This window comes from Osmia lignaria, chromosome 16, assembly GCF_051020975.1.
Source record: "Osmia lignaria lignaria isolate PbOS001 chromosome 16, iyOsmLign1, whole genome shotgun sequence".
Taxonomy (NCBI): Eukaryota; Metazoa; Arthropoda; class Insecta; order Hymenoptera; family Megachilidae; genus Osmia; species Osmia lignaria.
In genome coordinates this window covers 4044606-4069021 of record NC_135047.1, presented here as the reverse complement: position 1 = coordinate 4069021, position 24416 = coordinate 4044606, and the positions used below count along the sequence as shown (strand labels likewise).

Below are 24416 nucleotides of genomic sequence, written 5' to 3'. Positions count from 1 at the left end.
TTGAGAGAGAAAGTTTCGCTGTCAGTTTTTGTTTTGATATAAGTTATGGCTCGTACCAAGCAGACCGCTCGCAAATCGACTGGTGGAAAAGCTCCACGCAAGCAGTTGGCTACTAAAGCTGCACGTAAAAGTGCACCAGCTACTGGTGGTGTTAAGAAGCCTCATCGTTATAGACCTGGAACAGTTGCTCTTCGTGAAATCCGACGTTACCAGAAAAGTACCGAGCTTTTAATCCGTAAATTACCATTCCAACGACTCGTACGTGAAATCGCTCAGGATTTCAAGACTGATCTGAGATTCCAAAGTTCTGCTGTAATGGCTTTACAAGAAGCTAGCGAAGCTTATCTTGTGGGATTATTCGAAGATACCAATTTGTGCGCAATTCATGCAAAACGCGTCACCATCATGCCTAAAGACATTCAGCTGGCTCGACGAATTCGTGGAGAAAGAGCTTAAGCATTAGCTTTTATGATACAATCGGCCCTTTTCAGGGCCAAAATTGGTCGTAATGTAGTAATTCGCGGTTTCAGCTATATCGATATTAGTTTTACTTTGAATTTAGGAACAAAATATTTGTCAGACTTATTCCATCCAATATAATACCTACGTTCAACATTCTTATCAATTGCAGATAACTTTATAATTCTCGATAACAATCGGTGCCAACTAAATACATACTATCTCGGAATGATATTTATGACCGTTAAAAATATCTAAAGAACGTCGCATGAGGTTTTTTCCGCTTAAAATGAAACAGCTGCTCTCAGCACCTGGTTTTTAGAATGGTACTTTCCTGAACAGTGCCTATTGTATTGTTCCCTCAATTTTCAGCTACCTTAGAACAGGTTTAGCAGATGTTGCAGTAAATGAAATAAAAGATAATTTAAAATGTATGAACACCCAGAGGATTCCTTTGTATTGATTTATTCTGTGGCCCTGAAAAGGGCCAGTTCTATTGTGGTTCTTTATATAATTATGCTTTCTTGTCTGATTTCTTTGGCAACAACACTGCCTGAATGTTTGGTAATACACCACCTTGAGCAATAGTAACGCCAGAAAGTAATTTATTTAATTCTTCGTCATTACGGATGGCCAGTTGAAGATGTCGAGGAATAATCCTGGTCTTTTTATTATCACGAGCAGCGTTACCAGCTAATTCCAATACTTCAGCTGCCAAATATTCCATTACAGCAGCAAGATATACTGGAGCTCCGGCACCAACACGTTCTGCGAAATTTCCTTTCCGAAGAAGTCTATGAATACGACCAACAGGAAATTGCAGTCCAGCGCGATTAGAACGAGACTTTGCCTTTCCCTTGGTTTTTCCACCTTTGCCACGACCAGACATTTTTTCTTTAGTATCTTTTTAAACAAGCGAAACGAACCTTACACGATTTCACTTAATAGTGTACATAAGAGGGGGGATGAGGCTTCACTTTTATACCGACCGTTACCATTTTGAATCGCCCAACGAGAAAGCAGTGGCATATGATTGGTGCGCCACCACTGGTCCGTTATGTCATATATACCGTGCCATTGCCTGCGTTCCGACATTCAGTCTTGAACCATCACTACGAAAGGGTGTATTTCAAGTCTACGAAATCGTTGCGAAGATGCCTCCAAAAGCAAGTGGGAAAGCTGTGAAGAAAGCTGGTAAAGCTCAAAAGAATATCAGTAAGACTGATAAGAAAAAGAAGAGGAGAAGGAAGGAAAGCTATGCTATCTACATCTATAAAGTGTTGAAGCAAGTCCATCCTGATACTGGTATATCTAGCAAAGCTATGAGTATCATGAACAGCTTTGTAAATGATGTTTTTGAGCGCATTGCTGCTGAAGCTTCACGCTTAGCACATTACAATAAGAGATCAACCATTACATCTCGGGAGATCCAAACTGCTGTGCGACTTTTATTGCCCGGTGAATTGGCAAAACACGCTGTTTCCGAAGGCACTAAAGCAGTTACTAAGTACACCAGCTCGAAGTAAATGCTTTACAGCATTCCCTAATCGGCCCTTTTCAGGGCCAACAAATTGTATTTCGTAAATCAGTCTCGTTGCCAACATATTTTCCAATTTTCATCTCTTGATATTAGATCAGATCAACTTATGAATTACTTCCTAAGTTTTTTTATAACTGTTTTAAACATCTTAAGTGTGAAAAGTAACTACACTAATTGTCATAACGTTAGTTACATTATTTTATCATTTTAATTTAAAATCTTAAGTCCTGAATAGTTTCCGCGGTTGCTATTTGACTTGCGCAGTATGTACCGTGTAACAACCAATAGAGCGATCAATGATTTCATTTCTCTTCTAATTTATAACATTATATTCATTTTAACTTATAATATAAAATGTAAAATAATGCATCAACATTTTCAACAGTAATAATAATGAAGGAAGTGTTACATTTGTTACAGATGATATGATCTAAAACTGACTATAAGTTATCTCACATAATTTTATATTATTAAAAAATTTTACACGTGCTCTTTTCTGTTTAACCATATAATATTGAAGTATGAAATTTGTGATTAGTAATTGTTTTGATATCATTAGTAGAAATACTGCAACGACATTGATTTTATATAATGCAGATGGAGTGAGCGTTCCTGTTTGACGATACATTTGCGTCTCAGACGTTGTGGTGTACAGACGTGTTTCAATTCTCGTGCGTAATATTGCGTTCTATTTCCAAGCGATCATTTATTGTTGTAATTCAGATATTGAAGTTGTTGTGACTATCCTTTGAGGCTAGTACCGAAGAACTCAAGATCCGGAACATACCCTTAAAGGGTTTTCTGAGACCTTAAGACCAACGGTCTCTGTGAAAGCGAGCCTGTACTGTCCGCCGACACCCTTGTCGAGGATTCTCCAGGCTACTACTGGTAAGAAGAATGGAAATCAAGGCCAATTCTGGTGATACCGCAGTCGAAATGGCAGAAGATTTAACCATGCCGTCAAAACAGTCCATTAAAACTAAGGCAAAAGCCCAGCATATAAAGGCGTCGCATCCACCGACCTCTGAAATGGTCAACTCCGCCATTAAAGAACTAAAAGATCGCAAAGGATCATCTATGCAAGCGATCAAGAAATATATTGCTACAACATATAACGTGGACGCAGAGAAATTTGCTCCATTCATAAAACGATATTTGAAATTTGCTTTAACATCTGGAGCTGTAGTCCAAACGAAGGGTAAAGGAGTTTCAGGCTCTTTCAAACTTCCTCTTGGAAAACATTCCGACCATTCTAAGCTAAAGAAGATGTTGCAAGCACCAAAGAAAAATGATTCGAAGAAAGTACAGTTAGTTGAGAAAAAGATTGTAGCCAAGAAAGTTGTTGCAGCTAAAAAGACAGCATTGTCTAAGAAAGCTGAAGTAGAGGAGAAACCAGCAGTAATAAAGAAAAACGTAGCAAAAGCAGCTGTTGCCAAAAAACCTAAAGCTGTTCTTAAATCTATGTCGAAAGCTAAGAAGACCACTAAAGCTCCAGCAGCAAAGACCAGGGTTCCCAAACCCAAGAAAACTGTAACACCAAAAGCAGTAAAATCAGCCAAAAAATAATTTGTTTTTAAATAAGAACATCCAATCATATCAAAACGGCCCTTTTCAGGGCCACGGAATATTTAATACGCAGAATTACTCTTGTTCTGTACTTGTATTTAATACATAAAGACAATTTCTTAAATATCCACACTGCAAACTTTACTAACTTTACTAATTTTATTTTTATTTTCCTCAGATCCACTCCCTGTGCCTTGGAATCCCAACAAAGATAATAAGACGGCCATATGCAACCCCACCATGGTGCATGATGCAAATGGCGCTGTATAGGAGAAGCTATGGGGTCTAACGTGATTGGTGCGCTGTAGGCAACGTTCCCCCATTATATAAGAACAGGTACGGTACGCCAGAGCACATTCTCTCTACACTCTTTGACGTGATCGTATCTTGTGTTTGAAGCGATTGAATTTCATCATGCCTCCTAAAGCAAGTGGAAAAGCTGTGAAGAAAGCCGGCAAAGCTCAAAAGAATATTAGTAAGACTGACAAGAAAAAGAAGAGGAGGAGGAAGGAAAGCTATGCTATCTACATCTACAAAGTATTAAAGCAAGTCCATCCTGACACTGGAATCTCCAGCAAAGCTATGAGCATCATGAACAGCTTTGTGAATGATGTTTTCGAGAGAATTGCTGCTGAAGCTTCACGTTTGGCGCATTACAACAAAAGATCAACCATTACATCCCGGGAGATCCAAACCGCTGTGAGACTCCTATTGCCTGGTGAATTGGCGAAGCATGCTGTTTCTGAAGGCACCAAAGCAGTTACCAAATACACCAGTTCGAAGTGAACGGTATTGTTTCAATCCTTTACTATTCCTAAAACTATTCCTATTACTATTCCTTATCGGCCCTTCTTAGGGCCAACAATTTTCTCAATCCGTAGATAATTCTTGTGTTTCAGACCAGACAGCAGGAAGTGTATAGTAGAATGTAATTTCCAACGAGCAAAACTTGTTATAATTAATTTTTATAAAATACAAACTGATATTTACTCTGCAAAAATTAAAAATATAAATTTAGTAAGTATCACATTGAAATAAGTTAACGTAATTGCGCGCCAATCAAATTTCCATGATTCTTTCCAGAGACTGTTAAAAACCTTTACCATTCTAAAGTCCCTATACCGCAGTTCACCCGAGTCCATAACTGCGAAAACAGTTTTCGTTCTTTGCGCTTCTCCAGTGCGCATCTTCGCCCTGATTGGCGATACTCCCAAACGAAGTGGAAAGCGATTAGCTGAGAGCTCGCTGCATTCCCCCACCATCTTCCAATCTGCGCGTCGCAGTTATGGACTCTGGTGAACTGCGGTATACATTCAGTGTTACCAATAACGACAGCATGGCTCAGGAACAGGACAAAAAACATATGTGGAGATGTTATTATACCTAACAATATATCATACCCTCTACCATTTATACTAATTGTAAATGTTCTAATTGCGAAGCTGTTTGAACTTTCCATAAGAATCTATTTAAATTGCTAGTGGCACTATCGATTATTCTCCATCTTAGGTGGTTCGTAACGGAGGAAGCGTCTACCGCTTGACAGTTGGCTATTAGAAATGTTTGTTTATATTGTGAAGTGATTTTATGAATGACATTAACTAAATAAGTTTCAAAAGTAAGTTTATTTCGTATTTCATTTTACTTTACATGCATTACATATAAAATTTGTATGTAAAATAATAACAAGCAGCTCTTCTGTTTTATAGGTTATAATCACGTTCTTCCTAACCTCTTTCTTGGGTTACTATATGAATTATATAGTTTAATTTTACGTAGTCAAACTTTATTAGAAATAATTGTTCATAATGTCAGACGACGAGGATTTGGTTTATGTAAAGAAACAGAAAACTGTTCATTATGGATCGCTCGAGGAAGTCGAACGCGCAAGGTTGGCCGCGGCAGCCGAATCTTCCGAGGAAGAAAAAGATTCTACGAATTTGGGCGAGAGCATCAATGCTGCCGTTACTTTGGCAAATGTGCATATATCTAATGAATATATGGAACTTGAAGATGAAATGTCCAAAGATAGACAAGCCCTCTTAGAGGAGTTCGAGCGTCGAAAAAAAGCGCGCCAAATTAATGTTTCCACTGATGACTCGGAAGTAAAGAAAAATTTAAGACAATTAGGCGAACCTATTTGCTTATTTGGCGAGGGGCCTGCTGATAGAAGAACAAGATTAAGAGAGTTACTGGCCAACCTAGGTGAAGATGCAATTAAAAAGAAGCACGAAGAAGATGAGAAACCTTTGCATCCAATTGAAAGAGATACTGAGACAACTTGGTATCACGAGGGACCAGAATCTCTTCAGATAGCACGTTCATGGATTGCTGGTAAGTATAAAATATATTTTCTTTTAATTTCAGTAATATATTCTATGTTTATAATTGATTCATTCTACAGCATATTCATTGCCTAGAGCAAAGGGTAGATTGGACAAAGCAAGGCAAGACTTAGAATTACCAGCGGCTACCCGTACAGCACGCCGTCAAGAGCTTCTGAAGAAATTACAAGCACTCACGATTTACTGTTCTCAAATTGGCGATACCAGGCCAATTTCGTATTGTCAGTTTAGTTCAAATTCCAAATTGTTGGCAACAGCTTCGTGGTCAGGTTTATGTAAAATATGGTCTGTACCTGACTGTACTCTGTTAAGAACCCTTAAAGGGCATACTTGTAATGTTGGCTGCATTGTTTTTCATCCAAAAGCTACTGTTACTGAGGATGTGGTAGGGGAGAAAGCAGGACAGACTTGTGTATTGGCATCCTGTGCTGCTGATGGTATATAAACATTTTCTTTATATTATGCTAGAAATCTGTAACATGTGATAAACTAACATCTCCTTTCTGTGTGTGCAGGATCAGTGAAATTGTGGAGCGGTGGGTCAGGCGAAGAACCTCTAGCCGAAGTCGAAGGACACGAGCCGCACAGAGTTTCGAGATTAGCATTCCATCCTTCTGGTAGATTTCTTGGAACATGCTGTCACGATGCTTCGTGGAGACTTTGGGATTTAGAGCAACAGGCAGAGGTTTTACACCAAGAGGGTCATGCTAGAGCTGTGCATTGTATTAGGTACGTACATCACTTATAATCATTAATTATATCTTTGATTAAAGGGATCTTTTCAAATCGGCATAAATTTATAGTTTCCAGTGTGACGGCAGCGTAAGCGCCACTGGTGGACACGATTCCTTCGGTAGGGTGTGGGATCTTCGCACGGGAAGATGTATTATGTTTATGGAGGGTCATTTGAAGTCTATTTTTGGTATCGATTTCTCTCCTAATGGGTTTCATATAGCGACCGCGAGCGAAGATAACACGTGTAAAATATGGGATTTACGAAAGAGATCCTGCGTGTACACGATACCATCTCATACGAATCTATTATCAGATGTTAAATATCAGAGGATAGAAGGACAGTATTTGGTTACAGCCTCGTACGACAACACTGCCAAGATATGGTCGAACAAGACCTGGCAACCCCTGAAAACCTTACCAGGCCACGATGGTAAAGTGATGTCTGTTGATATTTCTCCTGACCACAAATTTATCGCGACTACTTCTTACGATAGAACGTTCAAGCTCTGGGCGCCAGAATGTATGTAAAAAGATTTCTACGAAAACAAATATTTGACTATGCTATTTCTGATACTGTACTGTACGGAAATAGTTCACTTTTGTATGACGGGAGAATGAATAAACATTTATTCTTAATCGCCCATTCCTTTTTCGTATGTTTTCATAGATAAAGGAATTATTATCGGTATTATTATTCCGTTTGATTCGCTAGCTTTAAGATACTATCGTATCAATTGTTTTAGCTGGTACAAAGTGAACAAAGCGTACCATGATAACCTGTATAAAAATTGAAACATTCCATTGGTTCTGATAAGAAATATTCGGCGCTGATATCGTTGACCGAGATTTTTAAGCTTTTCAACACTATTCACGGAAATTGTGCTGGGTTATTCGGTCAATCGTCGGAATCGGACTTCGTACTTATAGCTTTATTATCTGCGTGCAGTTTTACGTCACAGTTGATAAATATAATTATAAATAATCCCACATATCATTTGTAATTTGAATTACAACAATCATAACTGAGTTTTATTCCGATTTTCATAAAATTCATTGGAAGTATTTTTTGGATTATTTATCGTACTGGAAAGGCTTAAAAATTATCGATGTATCACATAATATTTCTTATTAGTTTTGCATTTTTCGAATGTTTTAATGATATAAATAAAGATATAAAAAACGTTGATAAAGTCAACGTTGCTCTTGCGGCGGCATCGCCGCAATTTTAAATACTTATATTACATACTTACCACTTGTTTCTCCTTTCCAGTTATCCTCGTTTCATCAGTAGTTCCACGAGGTAGCCAACACAAACATAAAACACACATAGAATCACTCATCACAGTTGAAAGTATCATGAATTTGGACCCTGGAGTCACTAATTTAAACGGAAAGGGTTGGTTCCTTTCCGGTACCAGGATAGATGTCTCCTTTCCCTGCTTCATAGCCAGGTCTTTAAAAAATAATAGGCTGTTTTTGTTTTTAAGTATTGGGTTGCTTGCTATCCTGAACTTTACGATTTTACAAACAATCCATCCCTATAACACCTGATAGCCACTTGCGTTTGCGGACCTCCACCTTGCATCGAGTATCTGGACTGTTTACAGTCGCCTATTTACTCGAGGGTCAAAGACGGTACGAACCCTAGTCATAAACCCATCAAAATCAAAAGCCCATCCTGATCTTTACCTGTTCCCTGTTTCAGAAAAGGAAGTGAGGTATGTATAATAAAATTCAACCAAACAAATCAAGTATAAATTGATCGACAATATATTTGCACGGTTAAATTACATTGTTTTCACTTCTCCTAATATTGGAATTTTCTTTGGTTCGTTGAAGATGTCGAAAAAGAATATATTTCATTCACGGCAGTAACTCTTATGAATAATACTTAGTCTAGCAGAAATTTCACATTTAATTAACAAAATTGCGAGTGTCAAGTAGAAAACGTAATATTTTTTCTACTGTCCACTTTAATTAAAGGCGCACATTTTTTTCACGCGGGTCTGTGCGCCTCTATTTTACAAAGCTTTTAATAATTTCTAGGGCTTTAGCGACGAGAGATCGAATGGTACAGAAAAATGTATGAACGCGTTGCGATTTCGGGCGTTTTTTAAACGAATCCGGAGGAGCGACGCGATTTTTCTCCGCTGGTTCCTCTCGGTGTAAGATCTTCCCTGTCGTTGCAGCAGAGTTTTCGCTATCCTGCTTGTCCGAGTTTGTAGCATCGATTCATGCCGACTCGTTCAACGGTAAAGATTGATGAAGGAACACTTTATCACCACCCTCCGCGAAATCGGCAGCCGCGTGACCGTCACCCTGCAGCACCCATTTTGTGGTCAGCAGACCGTCCACTCCTACCGGGCCTCGTGCGTGGATTCTTGCCGTGGAAATGCCGACCTTTTCAAACAAAACACGTCATAAATTATTAATAATATAAATAAATTTTCTTTAGGAGCCCAGGTGGACAGAATATTTAAAAATAAACGAATACCCATTCAATTTGAACGACTCACCTCTGCGCCAAGACCGAATCTGTATCCGTCAGCGAACCGTGTGCTGGCATTGTGGAAGACGCATGCACTGTCCACTTCCCTTTGGAAATGGCTAGCTCTTTGGCTGTCTTCGGTAACAATAACATCGGTGTGTCCACTACCGTGTTTGTGAATATGATTTATCGCGTCGTCGAGATCCGACACGACCTCGATGGCGCATTCGAGAGCTCCGTATTCGGTCCTCATGCTCTTCGCTGGAGGTGGTCCGAACGTCAGCAGCTGTCTCAGTTTTGGTCCAGAGTTGACTTTCACCTGAAATTTTAGGAGAAACAAAACGTCAGTACAAACAGTTCGCAATACTTGGTACTATAGTATTTATCGTATTACTTACTCCTTCCTTTTGAAGCATGTTACAGACATCGGAGAAGAAGTTTCCTTTCATGTGACTCTCGTGAATAAGAAGGGTCTCCATAGCGTTGCAAGCGGCAGGATAATCGCATTTCGAGTCCCTTACGATTTTGAGAGCCTTGGAAAGGTCCGCGTCCTTGTCCACGTACACGTGGCAAATACCTTCCGCGTGTCCGAGGACCGGTATGTGTTTCGACTGTTCTTGAATGGAGCGTACCAGCTCCGAGCTACCTCGAGGAATAACAAGGTCTATGTGTTTTCCCATTGACAATAGATCGCCGACGTCCTCCCTCGTCGAGATTAGAGATATCGCGTTGGCGGCTCCGACACTGCTCAACGCCTCCTTCACGAGTTCCATCAAGTACCGGTTGCTGTTGGCAGCTTCCTTGCCACCTTTCAGGAGGAGACCGTTTGCGCTGGACATCGCCAACGCGGCCACTTGAGGTAAACTGTCTGGCCTCGATTCAAAGATCACCAGCAACACGCCGATGGGGACAGTAATTTGTCTCAATTCCAGACCTTCGGCCAGTTTTGTCCTGCGGAGAACGCGGCCGACGTTCGTCAGGGAATCATTGGCAATTTGCCGTAACCCAGCGCTCAACGACTTCAACTTCGCGGGTGTCAGAGAAAGACGAGAGAGAAGAGCCTTTGCTAGACCAGTCTTCTCCGCGGCCTCCAGATCCTTCGCGTTTTCTTGAAGAATCTCCCGCTGACGGGTTTCCAGGAGTTCGGCCAACATGTTGATGCAACTAGCTCGTTCCTCCGGCCGGAGTGCTTGAAGAGCTCTGCTGCCGGTTCGAGCTGAAAATCACCGATTAGTCAGCGGTGAGCAAAGGAGACTTGTTGATTGTTTAAAATTAGATCGTAGTTAAAGAATTATCCTATAATTCACGGAGATTTTTCCCTCTGTTTGTTCCACTGAGTGGCACAACCAAAGGAAATATTGAATAAGTTTTAATGGAACCCGACACCGATAAAAATTATCTGCCGAGAAGCTCTCCAGTTAAGAATATTCAACTACTTTTCTTCTCGCTTAACTTTTTCAATGGGATCGCCAGCCAACTTGTTTGAATTAAATATACTCCCGAATGATACGACGCCACTTTTTTTTTTATTTTTGTATCTTAGGAGAGCAGAGTACGTGTCGCAGATAATGGTACAACGGCCACGATACAGCGGCCGTAAGCTGTTTCATTTCTACCTTCGATAATCGATGACCTATATTTTCTATGGTCGGTAGAACGAAATGACGCGAGGTGACCGATCCCTCTAACGAAAAAACTGTCGCGTCCGACGCGATAATCTTTCTCCAATAATTTGCTTTGCAAAGAAAAATTAATCGATCTCTCGAGTGTCCTTATAAAAACAGAATTTTTAAAACCATGCTAAACATTGCGCGTTTGTTTGTTCAATTTCATAAAGACATAAAGAGGGTCGATATAAAAGTGAAACTTACCATTTTCAGCGACCACCTCCACAGGGGTGGTGGATTCGGATGTTTGAGTAAAGAAGGTGCCAATTTTCCTTCCAGACAGGATGCTTTTAATTGCTTTCTCTTGGGTTCCATTGCAGATCACCACAGAGACACCGCGATCGAGGGCCCACAATGCAGCGTTCACCTTCGCATCCATGCCACCGGTGCCAACCTTTGACTTCTGACCGAATTTGATGGTGTCCCTTAGGTCAGAGCTGAAAGTGTGCAACATCTTGGCACCGTCTTGCCACGGTGGTTTGTTGTAAATACCATCGACATCGCTCATTAGAATTAACAGATCTGCCTGGATCTCGGCAGCCAACATAGCCGCCAGGGAGTCGTTGTCTTTGATGGAGATGCCTCTTCTTCCTCCGCCACCGGCCACTTCTTCGTCCGCTTGCGGAGGAGGTGAAACCGCGTCATTCGTATTGATTATGGGTACGATATTTAAGCTGAGCAATTCGCTGAGGGTGCTAAAGAGATTCTTCCGGGTCTCCTCGTTATAGAAATCTGGTTTGGTGACCAACACCTGGGCCAACTTTACACCGTACTGGGCGAACATGGCGTCGTACAGGGACATCAGACCCGATTGACCCACTGCCGCGGCTGCTCTTGGCTCCAAAGGAGTACCTGCGCCAGTAAGTTTCTTTAATTTCTTCTTCTTTCTTATTTTCACAAAGCTTCGCGCGACCGACGCGATTTGATTTTTTATTATCTTTGAACGCGTTAGAAGAACGCAGGAAGTCGATGACCATTCGGTTGTTTGTACAAACGTTTCTTCGGGGGCAATAAGAAACAAGGCCGCGCTATTTTCTCAACAATTTCAGTCTATCGTGTTCGATTCTTGCCTCCCGAAAGGAAAATTACCACGACTGTTTTCCCGGGCAAATAGAATCTCGAAGGAATTGTCGGTAAAAGAATTGGGTGGCTCGCCAGTTGTTAGTTTAACCTACATGGGAAAGCTGGACATTGTCAAGTTTGCGAACAGTTCCTGGACATCCGAAAGTACCTCGGGGATGTTCCAACGCGTTTCAGCTGAAACGATCGAGCCTTTCTAAGCGAATGTGCTCGCTTTGAAATTTACGATCATATGTATCCGTCCTTTTTATACAGACGCGATGTGAATCCGTGAAAAAAAAGGAACAGCTTCCCCCGAAACGCGTTCATTGAGACGACGGATGCTGCTGATCGATTTTGTGAATTAATTAACAATCGTAGATAAGATTCCATTTGATCTCCCAACGTTAATTCTCGATAATCCGTTAACGTGTACCGTTCTAAGGGGTATTGTTCTTATTGTTACCGTCAACGCGTTGATACGAGAAAACAGCGTCTAGAATGGTTTTACTACCGTAAGTCGCAAAGGGGTTATTTGTTCTCTAGGTAGAAATAAGATTGTTCCCGTGAAACGTAATTTATTTACCGTGGCTTGGCTAGTGGAATTCGTTTGTACAATAACCACGTGTTATGTTATAAATGTGTCTCGAATTTTTCTTACGCTCACGTTTCATACAGTTCGTGATGTAATTTCTTGGAGATTAAGTGGCGTGTCTTGTTTGTGGAAAAATAATATGTTTTCGGTTGATTACGTTGCTGCATGATTTATATGAGAAATTTAATCGTTTATAATTTCCTTGTTAATTAGTCGCTTAATCGACTCGCACCGCGAACGTGAAAATACGTTGTTTTTCGTGCCGCCAGCGCGGCCGAGGCATTATTATGATTAATTAACGAGGCGCAAAAATGAATTCGAAGGGAAAATAAAATGAATATCGATTGGTAGCGGTGAATTTTAAGTACGCGCACCATTCACCCAGCTCGTCGACGAAACGAGAAAGATACAGACACACGGATATCGCGCACTCCAATTTGCAGTTAGATGATAATAATTCCGAAAATGAAGTTCGTGCTGAAACGATGGGCTCCAGCCACGAATTACCGCCGGATATTCGAGTCATAGCGTTGCATTCTCGCGAAATAAGAGAGATTCTCTTCGAACGAGATATATCTCGTGCACCATTGTAATGCGAATCGTGTGTAAAGTTTCTCGGTTTCATGGGCTGGCAGTAACGCTTGTAAAGGTCGACTGTAATTTCTACGAATCAAGGGATCGGTAACGCAATTGCCGGCAAATTGAAGTATTATCCTCCAGGATCCGACGAAGGAATAAAATAAAGTATTCGAACAGAAATACGTTTACAGTTAACCCTTTGATTGCTGAGTACTTCAGGTTTAAACGTCTTCTGTGCGTACGAAATAAGAATTAATTCAATAACACCTCTCAATTTATTTTTTCATTTTTTTTTCCATTGTTTTAACACATCATTATAATCTGATAACATAGGCTGTGTAATTAGTAATATGCATTGATAACTTTTATTCAAATATCATAGCAGTCAAAGGGTTAAAATACTTGTAAAATATACGAGAGTAACAAATATTTCGTTAGGTCGGTATAATTGTTATTTTTTCGTTGTCATATAGAATCATACCTGAGCGTTTCCTCATGTGGCCACCGGGGCTCAGTGTTTCTCTCATCGATAAGGACATCAACAACTCCTGAGCGAGCTTCTGTTTACCGAATGCAACCGCACCGCTGGTGACCATAATACATTCACGACCTCCGTTTTGGCATTCGGCTACCTGTTCGACTATGGAAGCTAAGCGTCCCAGCGCCAGTCCGTGTTCGTCCTCCCTCGTGATAACAGCGCTGCCCAATTTCACCACCAAACGACGCGTGTAAGTCAACTGGCTGCGTTCGCTGAATATCGCTGTTTTCCGAGGCCCTTCTGCCGTCTGCAGCTCTCTACGTAAGTCCATTCTATATCTCTTTAAAATAATTAATTGATTAATCAACTCTCGAACGCCGGAGCGTAATTAATCGTGGCTCAGACATGCGAAACGCGTGCGAAGGTGCTTCGATGAAAAACGAACAGTGAGATTTTTCAATGAGATATGCATTTTATTATAGCGCAATATTTTAGACATTTTTTGGAATTGTTTCTTGAAACGTATACGGCGAGACGGGTTAGTAATCGAAAGCGAAGACGATTCCATTTGCAAATGAAAATCCTTGAACAATTTCTATAATCTGTCTTGCATTCTCGGTACCGTCTCTTGCATCGAAATGAATTAATTTGTATTTTATCCTAACAGAAGTGCACCGATCGGATGTCCATTTATTTTCGATGAAATCAGATTTGATATTTCGCCAATATTTAACTGACAGCTGATGGGTCAGATTTTTATTTAATCGAATATTTTAGCTTCTTAAATCATACCTGTCAGTATTATGATAACCGACAGGAAAATATAATTGAACGATAAATCAGTGAATGTCACGTAAGTATCGCAGTCTGAGCTCGATATAAGATAGATTTAATGCCGGGTTTTAAATGATCCAGCATCACGATTTACGTATCTGTATTTACAATCGTCCAAATTACGAAGGTTATCTATGTCCACGAAATACTTCACTCGAGAACGTAAAATTCCCTGGAATGTAATTTCGATTCGATTGCCACTCGACACACCACTATCACGTGTGTACGCGTGCAAATTTTTCAAGAAACAGGGGGGCAAGATAAAAGAAAGATGAAGAACCGTGGTTAGATATTTAATTTAGTTTCTACCTCAACACCGTTTCCATTAATCTACGTTGATGGAATTGCGTCGAATGAATATTCATAGAAAATCAAAACAATTCGTCCGGCGGCAACAGCAATTTGTTTCGTTTCATAACTCTTGTTGGCTGTTGTTCATCGTCGATTCCCCCGAGTATCGAGAGGTATTTAGTTTAATTTCCAATAGAAACACGTTATCGTGGCTCCCAACGGGTTCGCCGAGGTTACAGATTTTTCTAAGACAGTGCATCCCTTCTTTTCCACTGGGAGATAGCCAATTTTGGATTCGCTCCGACGCAGATTCTGTCAGTTTCGTAACCGAAAGATTACCGATTGTGCGTTGTAAATCATATCGTCGCGATGCTTCTTATCTAACTTCCCGAGGCGCAGTTTATTCTCGACGGTATCAATTTCTAATTCTAACGTTATATAGAAAACACTAGAACGATAGCGGATCTAATATAATTAATTCTATCTTTCCTATCACCGATCTCTTGTGGGGAATACCGAAGTTGTTGAACCTGTACAGGTGCTTTCTTAAAAAGAGAAGGTGAAAATCCTGAAGTTTCGAATCCTGAATTTCGTAATTCAGTATCTTGAAAATTCGGTATTTCAGTTTTTCCTTTCTACTTATCACCTAGTAAATTCAAATTTTTGGGAACTATCTGTTTCGACCTGTTGATTTTCACCGGTATTGATTCTCATCTGGCATGGAAGAAGCTCGCGGATTGATAGCTCTCGAAATGCAAAAAAGGTATTCATATGTTGAACCAGTGAATAATCGATGATAATTTCACGTTACTCTCGCTTATCGTAGCAAGCAAGTGGATCGTAATTCAGTGACAATTTGATAAAACACGATTCTTATCGTTTCCCGTGAAGAAGAAAAAGTACGAATGAAACAAGTAGTTTTCTTTCGACGCCAGGTAGATACTCGAAGCAATTTAGAAGCATTCCCGCGAAAGAAAATTAACAAGCACGTATGGAAAATACGAGATAAAGATATTACAGAGGAAAGAAACAGTTATCTGTTAGCACGAATACAATCGGGTCGTAAAAATTTTTATGTTAAAAAAAATAAGAAGAACACAACGAACTTGTGTTACCATCCAATAATAAACAAATTCTGTTCTGATACATCGTTAATCGCGTTGTACAATCAATCACTTTATAGCCTTTCGATACATTAATCGCGTTGAAAACAAGAAAATATTCCATGACCGCCCCGGGAAAGTTCATTACGATGTAATTGCGGAAGAACAAAATGGGCGAATGAAAATGATATTTATAATTTCAATATCCTATCGCTCGTGTGTGTACAGTGATATCATTTAGTATTATGTATTCGTGATAACGCCGCGTTACATATGTTACGGTACAGCCAATTATATCAGTGATCTTTAAAATCGTATCATGTATCGTGCATTCGAAAATGTGTTTTATTCCGTACTGTTTGCTAGAAACTTATCGAACGGTGCATGTTATTATGCAACATCTATTCGTGTTGTTTATATCCCTGGTTCAATTTGCGTATAAACAATTTTCGATGCGGGGATTATTTAATTTCGACGAGACTCGTTGTTTGAGATAACGCAACATAACGCAAATTTTCATCATGAAATTATTCAATTTGCTTACGACGGTATGCCCACGTTTGAAAGCCAATATTTGGAGGATTTTAATGAATATTATTTTCTTTGAACGGAAAACGTCCGGTTAAAAAGTTGTTTCGCTATGAATTTTCATGTTTCTAATAAAATAAATAGTATCAAGTTTTTAAATCGGAACTTGGTAAGATCGCAGCGGAAGTTGTTACGGCATCGGGCGAAATTTTCATAAAATAAAGAGATTTAGCGAAGTTTTCCACAACATTCTGCAAATATTTAACAGAAGATTTCTGAGATTCTTAGCGGTACACTTTTATCTCGTAATGATTATAACCATGTTTTGATTATGTGTCTGTGTAATATCAAATCCTCGGAGAAACGACAGATTTTTTTAAAATCAAAAATCACACGTATTTCGACTGAAGTGTCATAGCAAAATCGGGAATCTGTCCCTCATTTAGTTGTTCGCGTTGATGGTTGCATAAATGTGCATGGGTTTGTTAGGTCGATTAATTGCACCATCTGACGACACGCATAGATTCTGCGAACGGCAACGTTCGATTAGAAAAGCGATGATCGAGCACGCGTTGAAAATCGAATCAAGACTGCAGAACGTCCAATCATCGCGCCCGTTGGATCGAACGATCCCTCGGCTTCGAATTCGTCGGACGAAAGGTGAAAAATAAGAAAAGTTGCACGTACTGCTTGCTCGGGAATCCTTAGCTTCGACGAGGACGAGGCCAATCTTCTTGGAAAACATCCAACCTTAGTGGACCTCGATAGTAACAGCTTCGCGTACATGGTTGCCTCTTTTTCTCTCACGATCTCACAAGAAGTAACAACACAATTACGATTTTCTACGATCGAACGTACGCCGGACGATCATTCGGGTGTCTCTCTTTTGCTCGACGATGAAAACCGATGTTCCTCGAGATAGGAAAGGGGTGCGATGGGGTTCGGTTAATTACCGATCGGAAGGACAGGTTCTTAGGGGAAAAATCTGATAATCCGGAGAAAATTCTGTCGGTGAATTTTCTTTGCGGATGGTATAGAAAGAAAGAAAGAGAAAGAAGAGGGAAAGAAAGACGGAAGTCGAGGAGAGGAGTTAGATTGTACGTGAAGCTCTCCGATATTGATGTTGAGCGGTCGCCACGATGGTCAACGACACACTGCTACTTGGTGCTCGACGAAATCGCGGCAGAAAAGCTCGTTATCGCGAGTAAAAGATTAGAAGTTTATCCTTGAATAAATGTAACGTGCGGTACGAATCGGTGGGGGAAGATTCTTCTCCGGGGGCCGTCTTGACGTTTGCACGCGATGACCGACCTTAGCGATGACGATTCGAAAAAATCCTCCATGCCTCCGATGACGACAAGAGATCCAAGGCCACGCAAAGTCCGTCTTCGTGCGCCCTTTGTGCAAAGAAATTCACGGTGCAGTCGGCGAAGAGTCAGCGAACTTTGACCCGGGTAAAATCGAGCAAACATAGCGTCCCGGCTATCTCTCTTCTCGCGTCTTGACTCATTCTTTTTCGTTGATGTCTCTTAGTGTTCGTCAGATAGATCTTGTGTGTACGATCGCTTGCACACGCGTGCAGGAAACGAACACGATTTTGTGCAAACGAGGAAGCTGTTGCGGCCTCTCGATGTTTGTTCTTCTCGCTTTTGTAAATCGGTCTGTTTGCATCGTTGTTTACTAGGGAATCATGCTCGCTAGAAAGCGTCGGAGGATTGTGTTTGCTAGGGAATTATAGATTCTCTAGACGGATGACGCACTTTTGTCGGATTAACGAGTTTCTCGTGGCTACTTTTTTAACCCTTTGACTGCTGAGGATTCTCAGCGAAATTATTACTTTTCTTTTTATTCTATTTCATTTCTCAGTATATTTTTTCATTTGTTTTTCTTTTTCAGTGTTTTGTCATATCATTACCATGTGATAATATATGGCGTGTAATTAGTAATATGCATTGATAACTTTTATTTAATTATAATTAGTATATACAAGAAATAATCCATGGACGCAAATACACGTTTATAGTCTGCACCGATAGCTTTCATCGGACGTATATCTGCGTTCATAGCAGTCAAAGGGTTAAAGAACTTTTCTACTCATCTGAAACGCGTTTCCTCTAATGTATAGTTAGGGATGTTTTAAATAAAAATTTAAGTAAAAATTAAATTTCAGTCGTTACTCTCAGTTACTCTAATGAAAGCGAGGAAAACCATCGAGTAACTCTTTTGATTAACAAAATGGTCAGGCGTTACACGTTCAGTCGAAGAAAGAGGGAAGAGAGTAACGTTGAGAGACGTAATTATGAGAGTCATATTGAAAATGCGAATCACGAAAAGGGTACGTGTCGGAAAATATGAAATACCTTGTTGTTTACGCGATTCTGTGTGTGCTGGAGTTGCGAGTTGAGGGCGCAATTAAAATTCGCGTAAACAGCAGGAACACGTTAGCCGGAGGGCAATCGTACTAGGTGAATTTCTAGTTGTACGTAATCCAACGTGATCCCTACGACATCGTTGAATGAACTAGAAACCAGCAGCACGGCTTATACGCTACACAAAATGTTCCATTTTAATTTATCCATGCAATTATCTTCTCAATTATTTGCTTTCCAAGATAATGTTCCAAAGGGAATTCACCGTGTTCCAGAAGATGTTTCAATTAGATAGATGTAAACGTTCTAAAATCTCCGGTAGAAAAATTCTTTTCCCTCTGATCTTCGAATTTGTTGAATTCGAAGGAAATAAAATATAAGTTCACGCGAAGAGTGAAACTCTGCAAGTGCTTCCGGGGGATTAATAATCGATCATTCCCGCTTGCTTTAATCTTTGAACCGGATGTTACGAGACCGCGTATACAGGAACCCTGCTGCTCTTTGGTTATCCAGTTTTGACAGTGGCCCGTAAGAATCAGCAATGGCTGTAAATCACGTCAACGCGCAATATCGCTCGATTCGTAGCAACGATAGAACCGCTGTTTGTCATCCACACTGTCAGATCCATTGTTCCTAGTGGACTACTTATTCGTCATTGTGGACAACGATTTGACTCGATTGATTGCGTGTGCATTTCACGCGGGGACGTTTGTGACCGGAGATTTATCTGGCTTTTGTTCGTTCGCGTGCAAACGAATGGCGAAATATGAATTTAATTAGTCGATCGACCGACGATCTGAGGGTCCTTTGAGGACAGGCACACGGTGCCGCGAATGCCTGTCAAATATTCGAATCGAAATTGAAATTGTAAATCTTCGAAATGCGAATGTTCATTCATCAAAATGTAATGAAAACTCCGAAAGTACGGATAGACGGATTTGTTGGAACTTTCTGCATAAAAAATAGTTCACTGTCGCCTATTCGTGACTTTGATACTTAAATTTTAAGATACCTAGCAAGTTCAATGCTTAAGGAAATAATAGCCCACTATGGATATGGGTTAATCGTTCTCACGGAACAAAAAAGGAAAATGAAGTATTTCCATAAACAGTCGTCGTTAACGAGTGCTGGTTTACGTAACTGGCGCGGAGCCGATCGTAATTGCCGATAAAAATAATTAACGGTGTTCACCGATTAACCGTAGTTTTACGCTGATTTGCGAAATCTAGAGAGGCCAATCGATGCGATTCGAATCGTGGGAGGTAAATTTCGGAAATATCGCATCGAACGCGTTGTATTCGATTAAAAACATTGAAAATCTTGGAGGAAAACCAGGAAGATAGTCGACTGACCAGTAAAGGTATTAACCACGGGATCCTTTTGTTCTCCGTACGAAAAACAGAGCAATCCTTCTTGGAGAGTCGAAAAGTTTCGAAAGCTATTTAAAGTTGGCAGGGCCGCACGTTATAACGTCAGCCTTTTTGGTGAATTCACTTAAAATTAAGGAAATGTTGGCGTTGATAGGTAACGTGGCTCGCGATACCATCGTATCCCGTTCGTTTTCCAGCAGCGGGTAAAAGTTCCCGAGAACTCATCGAATCTCCGGCAAGAACAAAGAAAAAACTTGACTAAGAGGGGTAGAAAGCGTGGAGCTCGATGCTTAAATCCTATCTCGATCGCATTGTTTTGCTACTCTGGATAAGAGGAGATCACCGGAGAAACTGGTCGGTCTGTTTAGGCGAAATTCTCGAATACAAAGAGCACGTCGGGTGATTATGAAGGTAGAAAGCACTTTTCACTGCTCCCGAAGTAAAACCTTTTCATCTTCTATTTCGTGAATTTCCTCTTCTATTCATCGTTGGCCCGGCATTGCCATTAATTTGCGCAACCACCGCGACACAATGTAATGTTTATCATTGAGAGAACCGTTTCTTGAACCGAGACTCGTGGCAAGAACAATGATTCCAGGCTTATAAACAACGAACCGGTGTTAAGAGAATCGTGTGTTTTATCGAGACGGAAACACGATTATCGCTGGTTTGTCCGAATATTCCAAGTTACTTGCGACTCGAATTCATTGCCAATCGAGTCGATGCATTCGGGGAAAGGTGTTCGAAACGGAAGTTCGAGTTTCTGTACCTCCGACCATGTATCGGTTACAATCCTCTTTGCTTTGGCGCGATACGATTTCACATTTGCCTCGTTTTATCGCTGCTTATCGTTTTATTCGACGATAAAAGTTGCGATTAACGTAAGAACATACCCTCGCCTTTATGGAGAACGCATTTCTCGTGTACGGTTCCTCCACCTCGCCATCGTATCGGTTCGCTCGTTCGACGGAAGTAAGTGGAACGCGAAACACTCGTCTGCGAATGAAAAGCACTGCTAAACACGATCGTTGTTAAGAAAAAGAAACAAAAAAATGACCGGGCTATTTAGGATTTCCGAGTGTACCAGAAATAACGAAGAATGTGCGCGTGCAACCATTAGGCCGGAACAGGTAGACAGGGGTAGACGGGGAGGCGGAGGAGGTAGAGCGAAGAAAAGGAAGAAAGGGTAGTAGAAAAGCGGGAAAACAGAAGCGGTAAAACTGCAGCGAATCGTCGCGTACTTTGGCCCACGACCCCCCCCCCCCCCCCCCCGTCAAGCAACAAAAGCCTGCGGAAATCCCCTGCCGGAGTCAGAAGCGCGGGCAAACAGAAGATTCATTGAATTAAACTCGAAGGTACCGGCGGTTTAACCACGCGTTTCAGGGATGTACTTCGACTTCGCGTGACACGAATGGACAAAAAGATGTTATTCTCGGAAGCCAGGGCTTGAAACGGGCCGTACAAGCTCGAAACAAGAAACAATGAAGCGTGGGCGGGAAGAAGATGGTCGAAAAGATAGAAACAAGAAAGAGGATGAAATAGAGAGAACGGAAGGGGTTGAAAAAGAGATTAATTGGGAGAAACGTAATGGGAAGAAGAAATCGGTAAGAGGAGGGAATATAAGAGCGAACCGAACGGGTAGACGAAACGAGGGTGGTAAATAATGAACGCAGAGGGGTGGAAAGAAGCAACAAGGAGCAGAAGGAACCGTGAAGAAAGTAAGGAAGGGGTGACAGAGAAAGAGGGAAGGAGAGAAAGAGAGAACATACGTTTTTCAGAAAACACCGCCCTTCAGATCTCTCTTCTACCCCTCGTGGCCTCTTCCTTTTCCCTCGGCTCGTTTTTCCCAATTCTGGCAGCTCTACGAGGAGAGTTTTGTCGGTTAGGAGAATCCGCGCATGTGCCACGGTGGTGGCAGCCTCGAGGACGTAACCAGCGCCGGAGACAACGAGAGGAAAAGGGAAAGAGGACGAGTGGATGCAGTTCGGTGCGAGTAAGAAGGACGAGCAGGGGGGTTGATACGTGTGAGAGTACCCTCTGAAGAGTGGCGTCGGTAGTATAGGTGGTGGGAGGAGAGCCGAGCGAAGGGGGTGAGAGACGACCGTTCACGTCTTTTCGACGTCGACGCAACCCCGTTGGCGCAGAATAGCTGCTCAGTGCTCGTCGAACGGCGCTGTGTTGCGACGGGACCATGCCGCCGCGCCCTGCACCACCGATCAACCGATCTCAGGTACGCGAGAATCATCATTATCATCCCCCGAGAAACTGCTTCATATACATCGAACAACCCCCGCGACGAATCGCTTCTCTTCCCGTTTTATCTTCACCGCGTATCTCGTGGTTCGTTTCGATCGAAACGTGACTCGTCGCCGGATGATAGATCGAGACGAATCTGTTTTCTCGTGGAGAACCGTCGATCGTTCGTTTTCATCGCGATTTTTGTGCGGTCTCGTGTGTTCCAATGGTAGCAACACGCTGGCTCATTGTGGTCACCAGTGCGACAAACTCGCTTTGATCTTTTCGCTGTTTCCTCTTCCCTACCACTCTCTCTCTCTCTGTTATGATCCTTCTGTGCGGTTTAGTGGTTTCGGCACGCACGCGACAGACAAGCGCAACGATTAAGTCTACTCGAGATTTTTTAATTAATACCGTGTCTGATTTTTAATTCAAAGAATCTCAAGTACGATTCGAATTCAATTTATTCGTCTTCTCTGTGGTTCCGTGTGAAATTCGTCGGGGGTTACGCGTAATCATCGACCAGTTATCGATTGATTATAAAAAAAGAAGGAGATGGAAAACGGAGGAACTTCGAGGGAGGAAATTATTATCGTATCCAGCCAGATGAGTGTTCAGTCGATGTCCTCGATTTTTTTTTTCTTCCTCACGAGGGAAGCAAAGTTTCTTTTACAGTCGTGTTTCCTTTCTCGACGATCTCCTAGTCGCGTCTCGATCGCGTTTCGATCGACCGTTTCGTAAGCGCGAATAGGAAAAAAGAGATTTCTTAATACTCTCCGAGAGAGGGAGAAAGACAGATATTGCGATTCACGCAACCTATATACGGTAAAGCTTTAAAACGTTATTTGCCTCTGGAGAGCTTTCACGATGTCACCAGGGACGGCGAGAAGGGTGAGATACTTTTCGGTGGAGGGTATGAAGTCGGTCCTTGGGCAGTTTGCGGTCTCTCTGCTTACCCTCGTCTCGTTAGCGGTGTTTTGTGTACGTCCCGGGACTACGTGTGAAACGATTAAAACCGTTTTGTGTGTAGACCCGTTCTGTGTCGAAGATCAAAGAAGCGCGAAAGGATTGTATGGCAGATTTCCAACGGATTCAGAAGGGGGATGCTTTTGATAAAGGTGCTGCTTGCGCGCCAGACGGTTTACCTCGTTTACTTGCCAACGGGGACCGATCTCTTTCTCGTTTAAACGTTTTCTTCCCCTGAATGTTTAACGCCTGGCCAGAGCCGCGTTTTAAGAGGAACCACCTTAATTAGCGATGATATCCAAGCGTCACTTTGAAACGTGACGCACAAAATGTATACAGGATGGATGAGAAAAATATCTATGAATTTTCGAATAAATAATCTAGGTTGATTTTGAATGCTGGAAGGGGATACTGAAGATAATATAATGGTAGTTGTATAAAATTCTTTAGCATGGCTTTTATTTCGTCCAAGTTTCACGAATGTCCAAGGAATTCAAGCTATGCCACGCGGTTACAGAAATGATTCCACTTTACTGTTTTGTATGAATTGTAAGTGGAAATATTTCGGTAACTTTAGAATTTATTTATTTTTCGATTTATCATTCCCTGTAGGAATGTTTAAATTCTTATTATCCTATATTTTATCGAAACATTTGGAGCCGAGTTCCGCAGAAAAAACACCCCACTTGCATTCTTGGCGATCCTTTGGTGGCCGAGCATGTTGATTCAGTGAAAAAGTTAAATTAATAGAAAACGAAGGGGAATAGAACTGTTGGAAAAGTTGAAGTATTTGGTCGATCAGGTTAAGAGTATCGGTTTTCTTCGATTGGCCCGAGAAACAGGGGCAAGTTAAACCGTAGTCCAGTTAACGTAGTTAACCGAACTTCGACCGGACGTTTCGACGAACGTTTCAATCAATCGAAACCGCGTTGCGAATTGTTTAAACTTCTCTGTTACTCGTATTACTCGTTTACATCCCCGTAGAATTGTTCCTTTAAAATAATCCCCTTTGTGTTCGCAATTCATCCCTCAATTTCGAATGGTTCCACCCTAAAAACAACCTGACTGATTTCGAATTTCGATTATTTTTTCTCGTCCACGCGAGAAAAGAAGACGTAGGTACATTGGTGTTAAAGAGACGGGAAAAGGAAACAAACAAAACGCATCGGACGGGGAAAAAAAATGAAAAGGGTAACATCTTACCGTGTT

General features: G+C 41.3%; 8 protein-coding genes across 10 annotated transcripts in view; 6 read left to right on the top strand and 2 right to left on the bottom strand.

Annotated features, from left to right (window-relative positions):
* Positions 1-45: 45 nt before the first annotated feature.
* Positions 46-456, top strand: LOC117601182 (histone H3). The gene has a single exon (XM_034317620.2). The coding sequence runs from the start codon at positions 46-48 to the stop codon at positions 454-456; it is 411 nt and encodes a 136-aa protein (XP_034173511.1).
* A 517-nt stretch (positions 457-973) lies between these two features.
* Positions 974-1348, bottom strand: LOC117601183 (histone H2A). The gene has a single exon (XM_034317621.2). The coding sequence runs from the start codon at positions 1346-1348 to the stop codon at positions 974-976; it is 375 nt and encodes a 124-aa protein (XP_034173512.1).
* A 76-nt stretch (positions 1349-1424) lies between these two features.
* LOC117601180 (histone H2B-like) lies at positions 1425-1992 on the top strand. The gene has a single exon (XM_076692874.1). It carries the CDS (start codon positions 1425-1427, stop codon positions 1983-1985), a length of 561 nt encoding a protein of 186 aa, XP_076548989.1. The 3' UTR covers positions 1986-1992.
* An 890-nt stretch (positions 1993-2882) lies between these two features.
* On the top strand, positions 2883-3753 carry LOC117601179 (uncharacterized). The gene has a single exon (XM_034317616.2). It carries the CDS (start codon positions 2897-2899, stop codon positions 3563-3565), a length of 669 nt encoding a protein of 222 aa, XP_034173507.2. The 5' UTR covers positions 2883-2896; the 3' UTR covers positions 3566-3753.
* A 7-nt stretch (positions 3754-3760) lies between these two features.
* Positions 3761-4582, top strand: LOC117601185 (histone H2B). 2 transcript variants are annotated; one of them, XM_034317623.2, is made up of 2 exons: positions 3761-3901; positions 3965-4351. In XM_034317623.2, exon 2 carries the CDS (start codon positions 3980-3982, stop codon positions 4349-4351), a length of 372 nt encoding a protein of 123 aa, XP_034173514.1. In that variant the 5' UTR covers positions 3761-3901; positions 3965-3979. The 2 variants fall into 2 exon arrangements, with proteins under 2 accessions (XP_034173514.1, XP_034173515.1); XM_034317624.2 differs by lacking the exon at positions 3761-3901 and adding an exon at positions 4465-4582 and having other exon boundaries at positions 3908-4354.
* A 492-nt stretch (positions 4583-5074) lies between these two features.
* On the top strand, positions 5075-8617 carry U4-U6-60K (U4-U6 small nuclear riboprotein factor 60K). 2 transcript variants are annotated; one of them, XM_034317600.2, is made up of 5 exons: positions 5075-5183; positions 5275-5899; positions 5970-6347; positions 6426-6639; positions 6714-8617. In XM_034317600.2, exons 2-5 carry the CDS (start codon positions 5374-5376, stop codon positions 7171-7173), a joined length of 1578 nt encoding a protein of 525 aa, XP_034173491.1. In that variant the 5' UTR covers positions 5075-5183; positions 5275-5373; the 3' UTR covers positions 7174-8617. The 2 variants fall into 2 exon arrangements, with proteins under 2 accessions (XP_034173491.1, XP_034173490.1); XM_034317599.2 differs by having other exon boundaries at positions 5259-5899.
* On the bottom strand, positions 8393-17445 carry P5CS (Delta[1]-pyrroline-5-carboxylate synthase). Its single transcript, XM_034317594.2, has 6 exons — positions 16955-17445; positions 13515-13851; positions 11005-11652; positions 9532-10349; positions 9162-9452; positions 8393-9045 (listed from the first exon to the last, which is right to left on the bottom strand). Exons 1-6 carry the CDS (start codon positions 17051-17053, stop codon positions 8878-8880), a joined length of 2361 nt encoding a protein of 786 aa, XP_034173485.1. The 5' UTR covers positions 17054-17445; the 3' UTR covers positions 8393-8877.
* Positions 17446-21304: 3859 nt separating this feature from the next.
* Oct-TyrR (Octopamine-Tyramine receptor) overlaps positions 21305-24416 on the top strand; it is a 43388-nt gene continuing 40276 nt past the window's right edge. The window contains exon 1 of the mRNA XM_034317607.2: positions 21305-22236. The gene's annotated coding sequence lies outside the window, so the exon portion shown is untranslated. The remainder of the gene's footprint in view (positions 22237-24416) is intronic.